Source organism: Carassius gibelio, chromosome A15 (genome assembly GCF_023724105.1).
Source record: "Carassius gibelio isolate Cgi1373 ecotype wild population from Czech Republic chromosome A15, carGib1.2-hapl.c, whole genome shotgun sequence".
In the NCBI taxonomy this organism is placed as follows: Eukaryota; Metazoa; Chordata; class Actinopteri; order Cypriniformes; family Cyprinidae; genus Carassius; species Carassius gibelio.
Genome location: NC_068385.1, coordinates 16182192 through 16202324, shown reverse-complemented (window position 1 = coordinate 16202324; position 20133 = coordinate 16182192). Strand labels below are relative to the sequence as shown.

Genomic DNA, 20133 nt, shown 5'->3' with positions numbered 1-20133 from the left:
CCGTGCTTTCCAACCAGTCTACACACACACACACACACACACACATACACACAGGATTGACACTGACTGAATGAAATACTGTGACTGTGTTCTCACCCTGATACATGAAGATAAAATGATAAACTGAAAAAGAACATACACTTGTGGGATGCTTTTCATGCAGAACAGATAACGCGAGAAGCAGATAATGTGTAAATAAATGGTGACTGACGTTAGGAAAAGATTACAAACAGGCTCATCAAGAGCTCTTAGGGGGTCACTGAGGCCTCCAGGGAGATCTCACTAACTGTGCTCTCCGATTTCCCAGCACGGACTGGAATCTGACGCCTGTTGTATGCAGCTCAAGTACAGGGCAGCCGGTTCATGAGTCTATGATAAGACTCGGGTTAAATAAGGTAGTGCTTTGTATTTTTTTCTCATGTATGCACTGAGGCGAGGCATAGAGGATTCTCCATGCACATGCAACATGGATAACACATGAACAGTTACTAGCAAAACAAGTGTGTCCTGGATGGTATTACCTACAACAACTGTGGATTATATCAAGAGAAGTCGTTATATGACTTGATATGAAAGTGGAATTGTAGATCAAACAAAGGACATTAAATGTTAAGATTATTTATAATGCTTAGACAAATCTAGTCGCCTGCACTGGAAAAACAGCCAAGACTTGAGCGTCATTAGCATTTTAATCGGGCTGTTTAAATAAGTTCAAATCAGTTTCGTTGTCAGTTGTCTAAAATAATGAAATCGGATGTTTTTGTTTTTGCAAACCAAAAAAAAAAATAATAATTATGAAACCTGATTAAAATCATGTTATTAAATTGTCTAAATGGTTAGATCGGATTTTAAATGTTTTTACAAATTATTTTCGGTTTTTAGTTTGCTTATTTAATTTTTTATTATTTTTTTAGTTTCACTTTTAGATTCATTTCCAACGTAACAAACCAAAGTATGTGGCTATGTACTGTAGAGACAGTATGACTTCGGACACAGCATACTATGTGCATGAATGTATAAAATAAATGAATGTTTTCAAACTTATATTTTAGGCATTACCATAACGCCTTTGTGTGGAGTTCATTATGTCCCAATGTATGGAATGGACATATGCAACCAAATTTGAAACATTCAGTCCAAATATCTTCCCTTTCCTCATTATTGTTCCAGCTATTCTAATTCTCTTGGCAATATGCTGCCACTTAAATCATTACTACGGCAAGTAACCTAGATATTACAATACATAAAGAAATGGATCTGATTTTATCAGTTGCGAAATGTCAGTGTGGACAGTCAGTCCTGAAAATCGGAGAAATTAATCAGGTACCGCGTGAACAGCTTTTCTGCATTCCACCATTATAATGTGCTGCTTTGGTTTGCGTTTTAAGATACGCTGACATAAAGCAATGGAAACAGGGTAACCAAAGAGAGATGACGTCAATGTCAACATGAACAGATGAACGACAGGAGAGAAAACCAAGTCACGAGCTATTAGCATTAAATGCAATCTATAAATTTGCATTCATAATTGCCTGATCATCTGATAACACTAGGAGTTAATAATTATCAGGTATTGTGCGGTTAGCGATAATACTAAATCTCATGAGATACACATAAAAAAAAAAAAAAAGCACAAGTTTTAACTGGTAAAAATGAAAAATACTTCAGCTAATTAAATACAAGTAAATAAATAAACAACAATAAATACTGTAAGTTTACAACCGTTCATGATTCAACTGGAATTGTATATAACTTGAATGGGAATGACAACATATGGTGTGTGTAGCAAGTTTTTGATATGTAACTTTAACTCGGCCACACTGAACACTGATTGGGAGGTTGTTCAGCCTTTGAAACGCCTGAGTGTTCTGAGCATGTGTGAAAGAGAGAAAGTGGTGACCGAGAGTAGGCCAGACTTCACCAGAGCAAGCGTACTAATTCCTCACCTGCAGCTGGGGGTTGATGGGATGACAAACCAGGGAGATCTAGGGAGCTATCAGACATCACATGCTTCAGGTCTCCACCCATGTCTGATAACTTCATGTCTAGCTGTACTGAGAGCGCATCCTCCGAGTCCTCCTTCCCCACGCTGCTGCCCCCAATGGACGGGAGGTCCAGGGATTTCACAGAGGCAGAGTCCTCTTTGGCCTGCTTGAAGGCGGCCACTTTGTCCACCAGGTTCTTGTCAGATGCGCCTAGCGCCGTACAGAATTTGGATGACTGGAAATCTGCAAAGTCATCATTCTCGCTCTTGAGCGACGAGAAGGAACCTCCACCACTTTCTTTGTTATCGTCAAATGCCAGGCCACCTTCTAAGGAAAACCGCTTGAAGACATCATACTTATCAGTGCTGATTTGCTGCCGAGATGTCTCCGCTTGGCCCTCGCTTCCACCGTCTCCAGAGTTGGTCTCGCTTCTCTGATCTCTTGAGCTCCCGAACACCATGAAGTCAGCAAAGTCATCCTGAACTATTGTTCCAGTTCCTGCTCCTACTGTAGAGGTGGTGGGAGCTACTTCAGAGGATGATGAGCCAAAAAGAGCAAAATCACCAAAGTCATCAGTCCTTACACTGGGAGGTTTCACTACTGAGGGCAATACCAGGGATGGTGGCGCTGAAGGGAACAGACTGAGTTTGGAGTCAGGAGTGGAAGTGGGAGTAGGAGGAGCCACTGTTGTAAAGAGGTCCAGGTCTGCCATATTGAGAGAATTTCTAGGTTGAGCCAGAGAGGCTGGCTGTGATTGGGACAGAGACTGAGAAGAAGAGAAAGGAGGAGGAAAAGTTGGCTGGAACTTGGCCTGGTCTGGTGGGTCTATTGGAGAGACAGTGTCGGCTGTTTTAAAGTCTGTGAAGCCATCGTCGGCACTGACAGACTTGAAATCAGCAAATCCCTCCCCTGCAAAAAACAAAACAAAAAGAAAACCATTGAAGGATATAGCAAACTGCATTTCAAACCAAAACAAAAGACAGAGAGTTTGCTCCATTACATGGGGCTAAAAAGAGAAAAACAGATTAGCAATGCTTAACGCAAGCTATGTTTGACTGCTGAATTGAAATAAAAAAAAAAGGTGGCACAATGAAACTGAAGACTTTTAGTGTGAAAATATAAAGTCAACTGACACAGAATATAGCAAATTTACATGCTTATTTCAGTCTCAGCACACTAACAACATACAAAAAAACAAACAAAAAAACAATCAGGTTCAACCACAATCAATCCATCTTCATGTCACTAGTTGGGAAGTGAAAAGTGGTGGACCAATTAATTGGGCAATTTTTGGACATTTTGCGACTTGATCACTTGGCCAATAAGTAAGCTTTGCCTTACAAAATCTACAAATAGCCTAGGGCAATGTCATTTGACAATATATAATGCTGATATGAAGTATCTATTGTGAGAGATTTTGCTGTATCATGTATATTATGTTATGTAAATTTATCAGTGCAGTGTAGAACTGCTTAAAATTTCTAGCACATTTGACCTAAGCATGAAAACTGCACAATTGAGAAAAAAAAGAGGCATGTGCTTGATGTTAAAATGTGTTGAGCAATATGCCACGAAAATAACTATTTGATAATTGCACAACAGCATGCAATCAATGATTCAGTTATTTTTGCAGCATACTACACTTGAACGCAAATACTTACAAAATTGTCAATTCCAATTTTGGCAAGTGTTCACGCAAACATTCATAATCGGTCTTAAGTGAATAAATACTGGATGTTTTTAGTCATATGGCAAACCTCTTCAACAGCTTGTTAAAGGGATAGTTCACCCAAAAATAAAAATTTGACGTTTATCTGCTTATCCCCAAGGCATCCAAGATTGACTTTCTTCAGTAGAACACAAACAGAGATTTTTAATGCAAACCGTTTCCGTCGATCACTCTTATACTGCAAGTAGATGGGAATAACGGCTAAATCCTACAATACAATAAACACATACACAAAACCAAATTAAACCCTGCAGCTCGTGACGATACATTGATGTGTAAAGACAAAACGATTGGTCTGTGCAAGATAACAGAACAGTATTTATAGATATAAAAAATAGTTTTTTTTACATCTGATTCAAACAATGTCTTAACAGTTTGAATCTCCGGAGCAAGGCGTCCTCCTGTGCATGTTCGCATCACTCTATCTACAATCTCAATTAGGAGTGTCAATGGTCCATTTGAGAGATAGGTGGCAGTAATGCACTTACAAGTCTGCGATTTGCCATAAAGCAAGACGACGACGACAACGACACCTCGTCCACCTGCTGTGGAGAACGCACTTAGAGTTCTAACAGACATTGCGTGAATCAGAGGTTAAAAATAAAAAATTAAAAAATTAAAAAAAATACCTATAGATCAGTTTGTCTCTTGACACAATGTATCGTCTCGAGCCACAGGGTTTAGTTTGGTTTGGTGTCATTTCTTTTAGTTTTAGTGTATGATTTAGCCATGATTCCCATCTACTTCCATTATAAGAGTGATAGGCTGCAATGGCTTGAGTTAAAAATCTCAGTTTGTGTTCTACTGAAGAAACAAAGTCACCTACATCTTGGATTCCCTGGGGGTAAGCAGATAAACATAACATTTAAATTTTTGGGTGAACTATCCTTTTAAAATGATTAAGTATATTTCCTATAAATATTATTTTGAAATAAATTTGTGAAATCAAATGAGTATCAAGTCTTGTGAAATAATTATCAAAATAAATAAGTATTAAATATTTTGTGAAATAAATGTTGAAGTAATTTTACATAACCAATTCCATTTTACAATTATGATTCCATTTATCATAAATATTGGCAATATATCATCCATTAATCACTGTGCCCTCTCAATACAGGCCAATAATAACAACAATTAATAAAACATTTTGATCAACCACTTGAAGTAAATGATACACAGATGACAAACTTTGATTCATTATATAGGCTGCAGCTAGAATGGAATAAAGGTAGGTAGAGAGAGAGAAAACCGAACAGAACTACAGGAGTTCTGGACAAGAGGTCACTGCAACCACTGACTTACTGGCTCTCTCAGAGCTGTCGCCACTGGATTCTGCTCTAGTGAGACAGGGACACATACACATGCCTACATCAGTGTATGGAGCTCTTCACCAAACTAAACACACTTTAGGCAGAAGCAACTGCATTAAAAAGCAGATCTGGGATGTGTACTTGATGTGTTCATGCCGTGTCAGACACGCATCTATTGTGCTTACCAACTGGTTTTCTGTCTGATGGCTGCTCAAGCTCTCGGAAAACTCTGTATTTGTCACCTGAATCTGGAACAGAACACAGTAAAACAATGCCTGTGTGTAAAAGCAGTAAAGTGTGCTTTTTAACTAGGCCATAATAAATTATAAAAGAAGCAGTAGGAAGGTTATAAATAGCAGGATAAATTTATGCAAAACACATCTACGGGCCACACAGTCTTATCTCAAATGCATTTAGACAAGAGCATAAGAATTAAAAGTTAAACCAATATGACAGAAGTCTTCTAATGGATCTGCCTTCCTCAAAAGGTTAATGAGGTGTATAGAGCTGAATGGATGTGTTTTACCTGAGACAGGAGGTGTGGACTCTGCAGGCTGCTCCACAGACAACTGTTTAAACACTGCGTATTTATCAGAGGAGGAGGATGATGAAGACCCTGACACTGGAGTCAGCATGGCAGGAACACTGTATGAAGCAGACAAAACCTACACCAGTCAGTCCAAACAGGTCGAAGTGCTTTATAAGCTACAAAGAGTTTACAAGCCAAAGCATAATATGCAGTTTTAAGATACTTAGTTTTGTTCTTTGATGCTCCTAAATGTAGACTAAAAGCCTGAAGCACAATCCTAATTTGCATACTATCCCTGCTATAAAGAATGCAATATTAAAATTAAGTGTGTCCAAAACCAAAACAAACTTAAAATAGTATGCCAAAGTTTGCCAGATATACTATACCCAGTTGATTTTCAGTATTTTTTACTTGTAGAAAATAAAATTTTAAAAATATATTAAGCTAGATGCTTATATTTACATATATTTGTGAAAAACGGTGTCTGCAATATCAAGACAGATTTGTAACAGCATGTACATTACAGTTCAAAAGATTGGGGTCTGTAAAATTTGAAAATGTTTTTGAAAGAACTGCATTTATTTGATAAAACAGAAATATTGTGAGATAGATCGATAGATCTCAAAATATAATTTACTCCTGCAACGGCAAAGTTTAATTTTGAGCACCCATTACTAAAGTCAACAATGTCCCGTGATCCTGATATGCTGCTCAAGAAATATTTATTATTATTATAAATTTTATATGGAAATTAGAAAGGTCTTTAGTCACTTCTGATCAATTTATTGTATATTTAAAATAAATAAATAAATATCTCTCTCTCTTTCCCAAACTACTTCCCCAATAATCTTCAAAGTATGTGCTTTCATTTTGTAGTAGAAATATGCAACTTGAAATTCAGCTCAAGGTTTTTACTAAAAGTTGGTTTCTTTCTTTTCCATCTTGAATCACTTCCCTCATAAGAGAGTGATATTCCCAGCTCTGCTCTTACCCTCACTTCCTGTATTATTCTCTGCACTTACTTTCACTGATTTAATTAACCAGCAGTCGGACACATTCAAGCATCAAAATATTCTTCAGCCGGTAAAGGCTGTGACACTCAACAAATGTACTTTCCAACATCTCACTCCCTGTATTTTTCCTGGGAGCATAAAACGATGCAGATTTGAATAGAAATAAAATGGAATGAGCTCGCCAGCTGTCCAAAGAAATGGGTTAATTAGAAAAGATGGCGGGGTTTAATTGTTGCGTCGAGCAGGTTATTACAAGCCATTACAAAGAGGAGAGCGATTCCATGCTCCAGATGAGCGAACCGAGTCCAGAGGAATTAAAGCATAAAAACAATATCAGAAACTACTAATGAGAGATGACAGGATGCTGCTTTACTATGCATTTCTACAAGCAATGTGCATTACATATAAAATATGCTTTCGCAGGAATGTAACAATATGCCATGATGCAGGGAGTAACTTGAAGAAACAGTACGTTCATACCCGCTTTGGGATGATGACGTCATGCTGGGGAACCCTCCTCCTGTCTCTCCTTGGAAATCTGTGAATGAGTCACCGCCAGCACCAGCTTTGGGGGCTTCCTGGAAGTCCTGGAAATCATCGTCATCAGTCTTGGTAGCCTAACTCAAGCCAACAGAAACATAAATCAGTTGTGTGACAACAGAGTGCAGTTATTCTCTGTAATAAAGTGTCTGTTGTTTACCTGAACAGGAGGGAAGTTGGTGATGAAGCTGGCTGGTTGTTGTGCAGGTGGGTTCAGTGTCATGCCCATGACAGGTGGTGCGGCGACCGGCATGGCCATGGACACGGGTGGCTGGGTCATGATGGGTTGCTGGTGCTGAGGCAGGACAGCAGGAACGGCCATAGTCATGGCGGGTAGGTTGGGCACGGGCGGGGAGGGGAACTGACTCAGGATTTCCAAACTCATGACTGTAAGACCACTCTAGAGAATACAACCACAATATGCAATGTTTAACCAGTCCACCAAGACTCTTCAACTCAAGTCTTGGATGGCCAGTGGGCACAAACTGGGATTGATACTTAAGTCTGCAGGACACTGGACCTCCAGAACTGGAGTTAGTTGTAGAGCAATGTAATACACACCTTACCATCCCAGGTTAACCAAATATCTTTAAATGCAAAGTGTTAAAGCAGAATGATAACGTCAAATGCTAACAAGTAGCACAGCTCTTTGGAAGCCATCTGATAAGAGCCGATTACATACAGTCATTAAGCTGAGGTATGAGGCACTGCTATATAAGCATAAGACACTCAAAGCAGATATTCTTTCTACACATTACAGTGTTTAGTGAGCTTTTAGACATGCGTGCTTCAACACGCCTCGTGGAGTAACACTGAATTTACAGCATGACTTTCATCAAGGAAGTGAAATTAAAAAGCAGGACTGTCAGACAATAGACCCTTCTCCATGCAGAGGTATATTCCCCCCATGCCTTGAGGTAGTCAGATTTTTTTTGCCTTAAATATTCATTAAAGTCAACTTCCATTTTCAATGCCATTTCTGGGATCTTCCAGAGCTTTTCCTTTCTTTATTGCTCTACAAGACTGAAGCACTGGAAGAGTGGCTCCTCGTTGAGCTTTTCAATTTGCATAACAACTGCATTATTACTGGAAGGTTACCATGAGTTGCTGAAAGAGCTACGGTTTCCATTCTGTAACTGCCAAGAGTAGCAAGGGAAGATATGATAACGTAACTTCCCATCACTACAAATCTACATACTCTTGGTAATAGAGTATCCACAAGCAATGTTTGAAATTATGGACTTTCGGCAACTACCTGAGCAACTCCAATCAAGGCCAGGACGGTGTACAGCTCTTCCTTGGTCAGCTTCCCAGGTGTGGTGCGGTTGGCCAAGGCCCAGATCTGTCCGAGAGCTTCCCGGGGCAGACCCGATGATATTAGAATTGGGTAGAGTTTGGCTGTGTCAATACCTGTTGGTGTCATAGTGAACTCAAGGACCTTCTTGAATAACTCTGTGAAGAGCAAACATTTGGCATTAGATCCCGGGATATAAAACTTAAATTTTATATAAAACTTAAACTATGAAAAAATGCTAAATCCAATGATGTAAAGAGCAAGTACCTGGGATAAGAGAGTCATTGTACAACCAGGATGGCACCATGGGTTGCATGTCTTGTTGGGGGTAGACGCCCACACCTGTTTGTGATGGACATGGAGACAGTGAGATGTTGTTTGTGGACTCTTAAGCTAAGAATGCCTTATCAAGCATATATCCCATGTGCCTACTGCACAGTCAGACATCCCCCACACCTGCTGTCGGCAAAGCTCAGCACGGATGTACTACTGACACCATGCACAGATACACTAAAGACTCCCACTGCTTCTGCAGTCATCTCAGCTGTCTTGAGCTGGTGGGTTTGTAGGACAAACAGATTGACAACATACGGAGAAGACAGTATTACTTTGTATTAGCACTGACACTCATCTAATTACATGCTTTGCCAATGTGTGCATTGAAATCTGTGCCAAAACTGAGTCCTATGGAGAAGTAAATTAGGCAAATGATTAAAATGGGGATATGGCAATTAAACCTCCAACTAAGAATCATCAGCAGTGAATTATGAACTTGATCCTCCCCCCACCCCCATCTTGATACTAGGGAGCCATATTTTTACCAAGTTTGCTCCAACTCTAATTAAACACACTTGAACAGGATAGTCAGAACTCCAAAGATTTCCAGGCAGATGTGTCAGGAGCTAAACTCTGAAAGAAAATGGCCCTCCATGAGCAAGACTGGATATCTTAAATAGATCTCAAACCCTAAATAATCCAGAATCAGAGCAATTGGAAAATAAAGTATAGTGCAGATGGGAATATCATACAGAAGTGGATGAATTTATAGAGCAGCATGTGTTAAAAGATGAAGCCCAGTATACACATGTTAAATCCCACATATGCACGCATTTTAGATCATATGCAAAATCAGTTAGATGTCCAGGAGTTAGGTATAATCAACAACAAGATGAGAAATCAGCCCTTCTAAACCAAGTATCTCTCATGATTAGCAAATAGAGGCAGGGCAGGAAGTCTCGAGCTGCAAGTTGTTAATATTGAGAAGCTTGAAAAAGAAGCGGGACTGAAATCACAGACATTTTCTTCTCACCGCTGGTGCTAGTGGGCTGGATGTCCGCTGCAGGGGGCGCCTGGTTTGCGGGTAGAGACTCTGGTGCAGTATCTATAATGAAGGCTCAATTCAAGTAATCTTGATTGAAGTAATCTGGACTCAGCTCAGACAGAGCCTGGTGTGGCTTAAGACTAACCTGGGCCTTCTTATCAGCGGTCAAATCACAAGATGAGAACAACATCTCATCCAGAGACAGGCCTGAATCAGTTAGGGACAGAGGCCATATTGAACTGAAGTATCTTACATTTTAACTACGAGTACCAAATATGACTGTGTGTGTGTGTGTGTGTGTGTGTGTGTGTAAGACCTTAGCTCTAACTGTGTGATGCAGACACAAGTTTTTCCAAGAAGTAGGAAACATTATTCGGTCTTTAAAATAAGAAATCACTGCATTATTATTTGCAGATGATAGAATAAAGAAATCGCAGAGTACACTGGAACAAGATTAATGAAAAAAAAAAAAAGTCAAGAAAAGTGCTGATTATACAATGTCATTAAATAAAGTATAAAAAATATGTTTAAATAAAAACTCATTTATTATACATTTTATACGATTTAATTTGATACTTTTTAGAGTACTGAGCACAAAGTATGGAGTATGGCACACATGCCATCCAGGAAGTTGCTCACTATGTAAGGTGTTCCAGGTCTGTCAGAGTAAACATAACATGTTATTATTGTCTATGTAGGGAACATACACCAAGGATGCACACTAGCTTTTGGAGCAGATATACTGTCCTACCATGATTTTTTTTTTTATAAAATGTCTAAGAGAGGCAGGTACTTGCGCTTGAATTATAATTTATTCACTTTTACACTGACCACTCTAATCACTGACCCGCTTCACAGTGCCTGAGGTGGAACAGGAAATGTTTAGTCATGAACAATTTGCTGATAATTGTACGAGTAGTTGAACGCCTTTAATTTTATTTCAGTGACAGTGTGTTGATGGTGCAAAATATTATGAGCCACAGTCAGTTGTAGATGCCCCTCAGAGAACACCATCTCCAAGTTAATTCAAATAATTTTTTTTGTTTGGTAATAAACATGGCAAAAATTGTCAAAATGTTTTTAACTTGAACTGGTAACACTATCGATCACACATTTCGATGCAGAATTCACTGTGAGCTCCTTATCAGTACACGGTCACAATCGGCATAGTGTGCATGTGTGGAATGCTGACAGAACTCCAGCTTAAATTATAAGAGCATATGGGATGCCATCTGCAATCTGACAAAACAGAAGGAGGTGGAGGGTCACAGTCGAGTCAGAATCACTGTGCATATCTCACAGATGGTTTCTGATCTGAATCAGAAACCTCGAGAGACTTTTGACTCTGTGTCAAGAACACAGCAAGACAGCAAGTGGTTATAGGCAAAAAGGTTTAAAAGATCTGAAGGAAAGTATCCGTTACATTCATATTTATGTCAATGTGGGTTGCTTGGCTGGCTCACACAACCACAGACCTGCTACTTTTTTTCCTCTTACATGAGCTGTAAATGTACCTCATTGATCAATATTAGAACTATTTTGTGAGCAGAATCTACCAGTTTACTGAAACCAGTAAAATATATATATATATATATATATATATATATATATATATATATATATATATATATATATATATATATATATATATATATAAACCATTATAATAATAGATTCCTTCATTGATGTGGTTTCTGAGTGTAACTCACTGATACAGATAGTTGCAGTGGTTCTCAGGATAACATTTTGGGGGAAAAGATTGTGCGAACCAACCCTCAGCACAACAAAATATTTCTATTTCAAATAAATGTTTTTCATTTGAGCTTTTTATTCGAAGAATTTTGGGGGAAAATGTTTCTTGAGCAGAAAGTCTGCATATTACAAAGATTTCTGAAGGATCATGTGAAACTAAAGACTGGAGTAATGATGCTGAAAATTCAGCTCTGCATCACAAATTAAATACATCATATTAAAACAAATTTAATAAAACATTAAATAAGAAAACAATTGCCTTAAACTTACTAAATTTTTTACAATATTACTGTTTTATCTGTGTTTTTGTGGCCCTGGTGAGCATAAAACACTTTAAAAACTTTGAATGATGGTGTGTGTTGTTACTGCTTTCAAATGGGCTATAATGGAGAAACACTGTTAAGCAGTGTAGTTATAGCATCTAGCCTTTGATTATGGGTGCTAACAAGTGATGGTATGACAAAGTGAGAAAGCGTGAGAGGGGCGTTACCTTGGAATGCAGATTGGGAGCTGGAGATGACAGAAGAGTGTTGGATGGCAGGTGAGACAGGGAGAGATGAAGGGACAGCGTGAGGGAGAGGGGAGGAAGGGGGATGCCGGCCAGGCCCCATCTCTAATGGCTGGCTAACATGAGCGGCTCTCAGTGAAGGAGAGGACGGAGGAAGGGATGAAGAGGGGAATGAGGAGGAGGCATCAACAGGGCCTTGCACAAAGTCACTAAACTCATCGTCGTCATCAGAGAAAGCAGGAGGAAGGGAATGTGAGGTGACAGAGGAGTGGGATGGCGATGAGTCTGCAAAAACCAAACATAAGTGTGAGAGACAAAACACACATCATGAGTTGACCACACAGACAGACTGAAAAAAATAAATAAAAATAAACAGTTTTACAACAACAACAACGGGAGGGTACTGAATTTCATTAGGTGTGGCGCTGCGGTTTTAATTTACAAAACAAATGCAACCTTTCAGTGAAAATGTCAATGGAAATGTACTTGTCTATACATTACTCAATTTCCTACTATATTTTACATTAAGGTCAACATGAAAGCAAAAATTTACAATTTTCTGGTCTTACCATGAATGATTCACTAGTGAATATTAGTTCAAAGAAAATGCTTGCCTTTCCTTTTCTGCTAACATCCCTTTAACTATTTCAGCATTATTTTAGTGAAGTCATTCTATCTGACTGCAGTCAGGGATGCAGCATCCACATCTTACCATCCAATTAATTTCAGCTTAAAGCTGCAGTAGGGAACTTTTGACGCTCTAGCGGTTAATAAACAGAACTGCTTGCGTCTTGCGGAAGAACATCGTAACCGGAACTACTTCTCTCCGTTTATGTCTATGAAGAATCACAAAGGTACTGGGTTACTATCTAAAATAGTCCGAATATAAACAGTTATTATAGGTGCACCCTAGTGATTCAGGACAAGCTAAAAACACGGTTTGGAAAATGGATTCATGGTGTACTCGCTTATGTAAATTTTTCTACATTTTGAACACAAAGTTACGGACCGCAGCTCTGATTGGTTGTTTTTTTACCGGGAGCGGATGAATTTCTGCAAATGACAATAGGAGCACTGGGAGGAGCCAGAGGAGCTTGATTTTTTCACAGATTATCTGTCTCATATTCTACTGTCAGGACATAATGACAGGTTTAACAAATATGTAAATATTATATATTTTTACAAAAGTTCCCTACTGCAGCTTTAAATGTTTTTTAATATCCTGTTTTGCTCAAATGTCACATTATGGACATAAAACGAGATGTGTGAATGTTCAGAGTAAAAATCGGCTTTGGTGAGTGAATAAACAAAAATACTTGTCAATTGGCTGGTTTCAACAAACTGCAACATTACTTGGTTTAGGTCCAATTTTAAGAATGACAATCTGACCTCCGATGATACTGATCTTCTTTAAATAGGTTTCATTTCAAAAGGACCCATTAGAGGTTTGTATTAGAGAAGTAAAACTTCCCTAGATACACTACCATTCAGAAGTTTGGTGTCAGTAATACATATAAAAAAATTATGTATAATAAATACTTTTATTCAGCAAGGACACAAACTGATCAAAGGTTACAGTAAAGACATTTGTAATGGGACAAAAGACTTCAGTTTTAAATAAATGATGCTCTTTTGACTCATCCTGAAAAAAAAAAAAAAAAAAGTATCACAGTTCCCACAAAAATATTAAGCAGCACAATTGTTTTCAACATTGATACGTTTTTTTTAGCACCAAATTAGCATATTAGAATGATTTCTGAAGGATCATGTTACACTGAAGAACAGAACAATGCTGCTGAAAATTGCATCAGAGGAATACATATTTTTAAACTATACTATTACATTTAAATTATTTTTTTGCGATTTAAATTTCTATTAAAAAAGTAATCATGTTTAAGTTCACTTGAATTAAAACTCCAATACACTTCTGTATACTATAGAAAAACATGGATTATCAAACGTCTAAATCAAATTTCTTTTGAGAGAATTATTTATTTATTTTTTTTGGATTGGCCATTTTTAAGGGCTATAAACACTTGTAATGTCCATTTCATTCACGCAATCGTGATGGCGATTTAGCTGTAATCACGGAACCATATTTACTGACTAGATGCACATGATCATATTGTTCAATATATCGCCCAGCCATAGGACAAAAGCCATCCAGCTATCACTGTAGATGAGTAAAATATAGAAATGGTTTGAATGAAACATTAACACAATAAAACTTGACTGCGATAATGTGTAGTTTAAGTGTTCTTTAAGCCATCCTGGGTATTTTCATAGCAATGATGTACATTTGCAATCCATTGCTAATCGCCATAGCCTTTTTTATAGTATAGAATATATTTTCTGCCACATTCTGTAATAAGACATATCAGATCACAAAAGGAAGTCATTTCAAACACTCTACTGATGTTGTGGAGTAAGGCCATGTTATAATGTTCTGCTTTGTTGGACAGCAGGTTCAGAAAGACTTCTGATTACAAGTCATTGGTCTTTACGGTGTTGCTTTTTCAAATGCACATACGTAAGCAGGGAGGAGTTTCCTCATCTTAGCAATTAGGCTTACGGACACACACAAACACGGCTAGTTCAGTGGCAATGTGCACTGTAATCTTTAAAACTGAAAGCCAAACAAATAAAAAAATATTTGATGGCAGTAGTGGAGGGGGAATCGAGTGGGATTGTGTCTTTCTGTCAATTTGCAGTGATAGGCCTTATGTATTTGTCAATCCTCGCCGCTTGGGGAATGAACTCAGCGCTCTGAATGGTTGAACTCTTCTTTTGCCGTTGCTTGGTTTGAGTACTTCGCGTACACAGATGCGTTGCCAAGTTTTATGCATATTTTAGAGTGACAATACACACCAGCAAACTTTGAGGTTAAAATGCATACCTGCTACAAAAAATAAATACAGGTTGGCAGTTCTGACATCTGGAGGGACTCCTGGCAGCTGATGGAAAAATCTATTTGGCTCGATCATAAAGATGTGATGTGTTTGCGTTGAGACGGAACAATTCTTTAGAGGGATAGTTCACCCAAAAATAAAAATTTACCCTCACATCTGCCCAAACAAGTGTGATTAGCACAGAAAACAGCATCCTGTTCAACTCTTCAAAATCTTCCTTTTGTGCTCCACAGGAAAAGAACGTGATGGGATTTGTGTGAGTAAATGACAGGATTTTTATTTTTGGGTGAACTCTCTCTTTAACAGTGTGCGAGCGTATCCCTGGTAATGTCCTTCAGCGCTCGACGGTCACAGTGGACTTGTCAAAAGCTGTCTGGGCCACTGATATAACCCTGGATGTCATGAGCAGGGACTTAAAAAGCAAATGGCCAGAAGGCAATCAAGCATTTGGAATGCGTCACTGGACGTACCTGGTTTCTTAGATTGTGAAGATGGTGTTGGATGCATCTTGGCATCTCTGCTGAACCCATCCAGATTTCCTCTGATGGCCTCTAAAGCATCGTCACGACTCTTCTCCCCAGTCTGTACAAAAATAGCAATTTTTTTTTTTGAGTTTGGAGAAGTTCACATGCAAGAAAAAGTATACAGTGCAAGGTTATTATAATAAAGTTATACTATTTTCTGTAAGTACAAAAAATATTTCAAGTAACAAGTTTTTTTATGGTTTTAATTTTAGTATATTACACTTTAGAATGCAAAAAAAAAACTATATAGATATCTAAAAAATAAATGACAAAATAAAAGCACAAAGCAAATTACTAAAACTCACTGAAATTAAAATGAAAAAAAAAAACTGTACAACAATGATGATTAAATCAAACTAATCAGGTAATTATTAAAGAGATCTATTATCTAGAAAATTGTTTTTGCTCACTTTGGGTTTGACGCTGCTCAGTAGGCGTAGTTTCTGTTTCTGCTCCTCAAACTGTCTTCTCTTCCGGTCCTCCTCCAGCATCCTCTGCTGCTGCTCCAGACGTTTTCTGTGGACACACACTGATCAGAGACGAGTTCAGGTGTACAAACAACTGTCCGGCAGTGTGAATAAGTAAAGCCTTACTGATGTTCCTCAGCCATCTGCTTCTGTAGGTCTGCAGGGAACTGTGGCCCCGGGCCCCTCATGCCCATGAACTGAGGCTGACCCATGAACTGCATCCCAGGGGTCTGCATGCCTATTGCTATCCCACCCTAGAAAAATGAGAGAAAGACAATGACGAAACCTCAGTAAGGGACTAGTGATTCTGGTGTCCAAATTTTTGATGACTAACATATCTTAGGGTTTCTAAATCAGACCTGTATTGGCATGGCACCAGGCATCTGTGCTCCAAAATTCATTCCCATCATGCCTTGCATGTTGGGCTGCATGACCTGGACCATGGGGAAGCCCTGCTGCTGCTGCATGGGCATCATTCCTTGCAAATTTAACAAAAACATTTTTTACATTTAAATGCTATACTGGAGAAACATACCCAACAAAATATAGGCAAAATGTCAGCTGCTTACCTTGCGGTGGACCAATGCTCCCTCCTACAGAGTACATAAAACTAGAACAGAAAAGACACATTTAATATTGTAATCATCTAGCAGGCTGCCTGTTTCAAACCCCTGAAGCTCATTTCAGTGTGAAGTTTCTGTCTTTACACTATTGCCCTCTGCATTCAAGAGACTAAAGGCCCAAACAGCCCAAGTCCATTATTCTACAAAGTACTTCAAGTCGTTGCACCACAGTGAAAATCAATCATTGCAATACTGGCAGTCCTTTACGTTGTTTTTTTTGCAGCTAAGAAATAAATTATCCTATCTTTATAAATGAAATAGAATTTAAACACTTATCAGTGGTAGAAGCTACAAAAGTAATAAAAAATAAAATGTACAATTTGTTTGGATGAAATAAAGATTCAGCTTGTTGCCAAAGTAACTTACTACGACTGATTTAATTCAACACAACCTCCTGAATAACAGTCAGAGTTGAATCACCACAGTTTATTTGAGTTATTTGGTAAAAATTAATTTCAGTGCATCACTACTTTACCAGCAAGTTACTAAACTTGGTGGCCAAAAAAAAAAAAAATCAAGTCATTTTAAGTTGGCTAATGGGATGGCATCTTAAGTGACTATCTACTGATTGATTAAAATATTCAAAAGGTATACTCCTTTTATTGAAGGGACAAAGTATTCAAAAAGCACTGTTGAGGATTCAAAAGACGTTAAAAATACAGATTTCTTGTTGTATTAAAACTTAAGACTCTTGTACTATTTTGACAGATATTGCGATTGTGATTTGATTTGCGATTTTAAATTTGCAAAGTCAAGCTTCAGCTCAATATTGTTAATAATGTTCAGCACAGTAGGAGTATCATTACCCTGCTGAAAAAAAAAAAAAAAAGAGGAAACTCTTTTTGTTTTTGGAATTATTCCAATAGGAATTACTGTTGTTCTTTCCAATCAATACAATTGCCATTATAACCCTGAAATCCTTTCAATCTTTTTTTTTTCAGCAATCAAGATTATAATGGTATAACTAATTTTATAGAATTAACTTACTGAATTTCACTGGAAAATGTATTTTATATAAATAAAAGAACTGTATTTCTTTAGTCAATTATTAAAGTATTAGGTGTTACATTGTATTTGGGATTTTAAATTCAAGTGGAAAATGTGCTGAATGTTTCATTACATTCAAGTGAAATTAGCAAGCAGTTAGACTGAATTTACATTCGTTTTAAATGCGGAGCCAGGCGCGAGTCGACGCAGGTTGCGCACGTGCGTCGAGCCTCATCCATACTGCCAGATGCGCTCGTGGAGATTCGCGGTGCACGGCCACGCGAGAATATAACTGAGCGTTACGAAACAGGCTGCGTGAGTGCGGCAAGTGTGAACGGCTCGTCGTCCGTGACGCGGGATTCACGCCGCGTGGGGAAGAGAGGAGCAAGTATGAGAAGCATTCAGAGTCACAGGCTGTGTGTGCGCTCTTCTGAACGGGGAATAACAAACATGCAATAAGAGATGCTCTTGATATGCATTGTGACGCAGTGAGCAACTCTTGTAAATTATCCTTTTTTGTTCGTTGTCTTTTCTAATCTTAAATTACATAACGTTTTTTGTTTTAATTTGCCTAACCCTGTAGATGCCATAATCCCACAGTAAGGCTGACAGTCATGCATATGCTCTGGAACGGAGTAAAATCGCGTCCACATCGCAGGCTTTTGCAATTAGCAAATCGCAACGTCTCAAATCGCGATTTCGATTAATCGCACAGCCCTACTGCGTTCCAACATCCATCTATCCATGAGCAAACCCGGTTATACCCACAAAACCTGAGAATGAGCTTTACTGACAGGACATTGTCTTTGAGAAACAAATGTAAATTGCAGATTGAAGCTATTTACCATACCCAATAATAGACTAGGTATACCAAGAAAACATTTTATTTAAAAGTGTAACAACATTATGCATATTCACAATAAACTGGCATAAACATAATAGGCAGAGAATAAAAGGACAAATCTGCAAACCAATATATATTAAAAAACTGCTTTTGCAAATGAACTTACACCAAATATCCCATCTCATCCTATTAATTTATATTAGTAAAGTGTTGATCACCATAATCATTTAGGCCATCAAAAATCTCCTAGTCTTTGATTCACTTACATCTTTGATTTTTCAATTGCCAAACAATTTTTTATAAAAACAGACTAACTCTCCATCACAGCTCTCAAGTCTAATTGTATTGCTTGAACATTCAATTCTAATATATTCTTATTTATAAATAAGAATTCAATCCACTAGTTAAATTTAATAATTAAATTAATCGCTTCAATATTTGCTGACAAAAGCTTTCTAATGAAGACAATCTGAAATTATAGCAAATTTGTAAATTAATGAACATTAAAAAAAAAATAATAATAATATGCAATCAACGATGTAAGGGTGTCGGCAGAATTTTAATTGCTGGATGAAAAAGGCTATTCTTTTTCCCCACTTTTCTCACACACTTTCTCATCAAAATATATAATATGTGATTGATCACAAAGCATAAATCAACGTATATTCAAATATCCTCTCCTGACTCGTACCAGAGCGCTCCGCATCACAAGCACAATGCTTTACCAGGTGAGGTATCAAGCCAATTTACTACATCAGACAAGCCATAAATACAGAGCTGGTTATGTGTTGCAATCATCAACAAAAAAAAAAAATAGGAGGTTATAATTTAATATTGTGCAAATAAACACCAAAATTATCTCCTCCAGTGATCACAATTTGTGAGAAAATTAATAAAGGTTGTTGGAGTTTTACTGAATCTAGCGTTCATTTCAACTGCTGTGAACTGGATGCATAGGTATGTTTGAGATTTGCATAAATTAAGGTAGATGCACATTTTCCCAATGAGCCTAGCTTGAATACTTAACATTCAATCCACCTTTTTAACCAACGAATACTTTAAATGGGATATAAACAACAAAAATGCAGGAGTCCCCTAAATACTTTTTATGCTGTCACAGAAAATCAGCTCTTACCTTTGAATTTAAGAACTGTCAAAATCTTTGTGTTGGGTCCGTGTGTGGGGGCAAGCTTATTTATTTAAATGACTTTCAAACAGAATAACAGATTGTATCTCTGACATTGCTGTCTTCAGTCTTTTCTTCTGAACTCTCAGACCCGATAAGCAACAATTCAGTTACACCTGTCCCATTAAACTCCCTATGCAGTCCACTGCAGCTGTTTGAGACACAACCATACGGAAGACGCTCATTATGGCTTTAGCCACCCAGACTAAGTCTACAATAGAACTACACAGAGCTGTTCTTCTGAAACTGCTAAATCGGGTTATATAATTATCCAAAAATAGCATCAAAATCTAATTCTAAATTTAGAATTTTTTTTTCTCCTTTAATATACAGCTTTAGCAGCTAAACAGCATTTCATGTCACTGAAATCACATGAGCCAGTTCCTCATAATTTACAGAAGTGGCAAAACACATTGAAAGTTCTTCCATGTAAATGTAAAAAAAAAACTTTTAGAAAACAGCCCTAGGTAGAGCCCTGTGGTTATCTAGTTTCATGGCAGGTATCAGCATTACCTAGTGCAGCACCCTTTGAAACCAGACATTCATTATTCAAGCAGTTCAGCAGAGACTAAAGCCCTTTAGGTAAATAAAACATGAAGCTGGCCTTTT

The 20133-nt window shown here is 37.9% G+C and overlaps 1 protein-coding gene across 5 annotated transcripts in view; it reads right to left on the bottom strand.

Moving 5' to 3' along the window:
- LOC128029349 (synergin gamma-like) overlaps positions 1–20133 on the bottom strand; it is a 37412-nt gene that overhangs the window by 15937 nt on the left and 1342 nt on the right. For 2 of the 5 annotated variants that reach the window (XM_052617103.1, XM_052617106.1), the window contains exons 2-15: positions 16454–16494; positions 16244–16362; positions 16011–16138; positions 15828–15933; positions 15364–15475; positions 11967–12269; positions 9713–9784; positions 8671–8745; positions 8365–8561; positions 7270–7509; positions 7050–7186; positions 5554–5672; positions 5213–5275; positions 1947–2894 (exon numbers count right to left, since the gene is read on the bottom strand). In XM_052617103.1, the coding sequence (XP_052473063.1) occupies positions 1947–2894; positions 5213–5275; positions 5554–5672; positions 7050–7186; positions 7270–7509; positions 8365–8561; positions 8671–8745; positions 9713–9784; positions 11967–12269; positions 15364–15475; positions 15828–15933; positions 16011–16138; positions 16244–16362; positions 16454–16494 (2660 nt within the window). The remainder of the gene's footprint in view (positions 1–1946; positions 2895–5212; positions 5276–5553; positions 5673–7049; positions 7187–7269; positions 7510–8364; positions 8562–8670; positions 8746–9712; positions 9785–11966; positions 12270–15363; positions 15476–15827; positions 15934–16010; positions 16139–16243; positions 16363–16453; positions 16495–20133) is intronic. The other 3 variants (XM_052617104.1, XM_052617105.1, XM_052617107.1) reach the window with 3 other exon arrangements.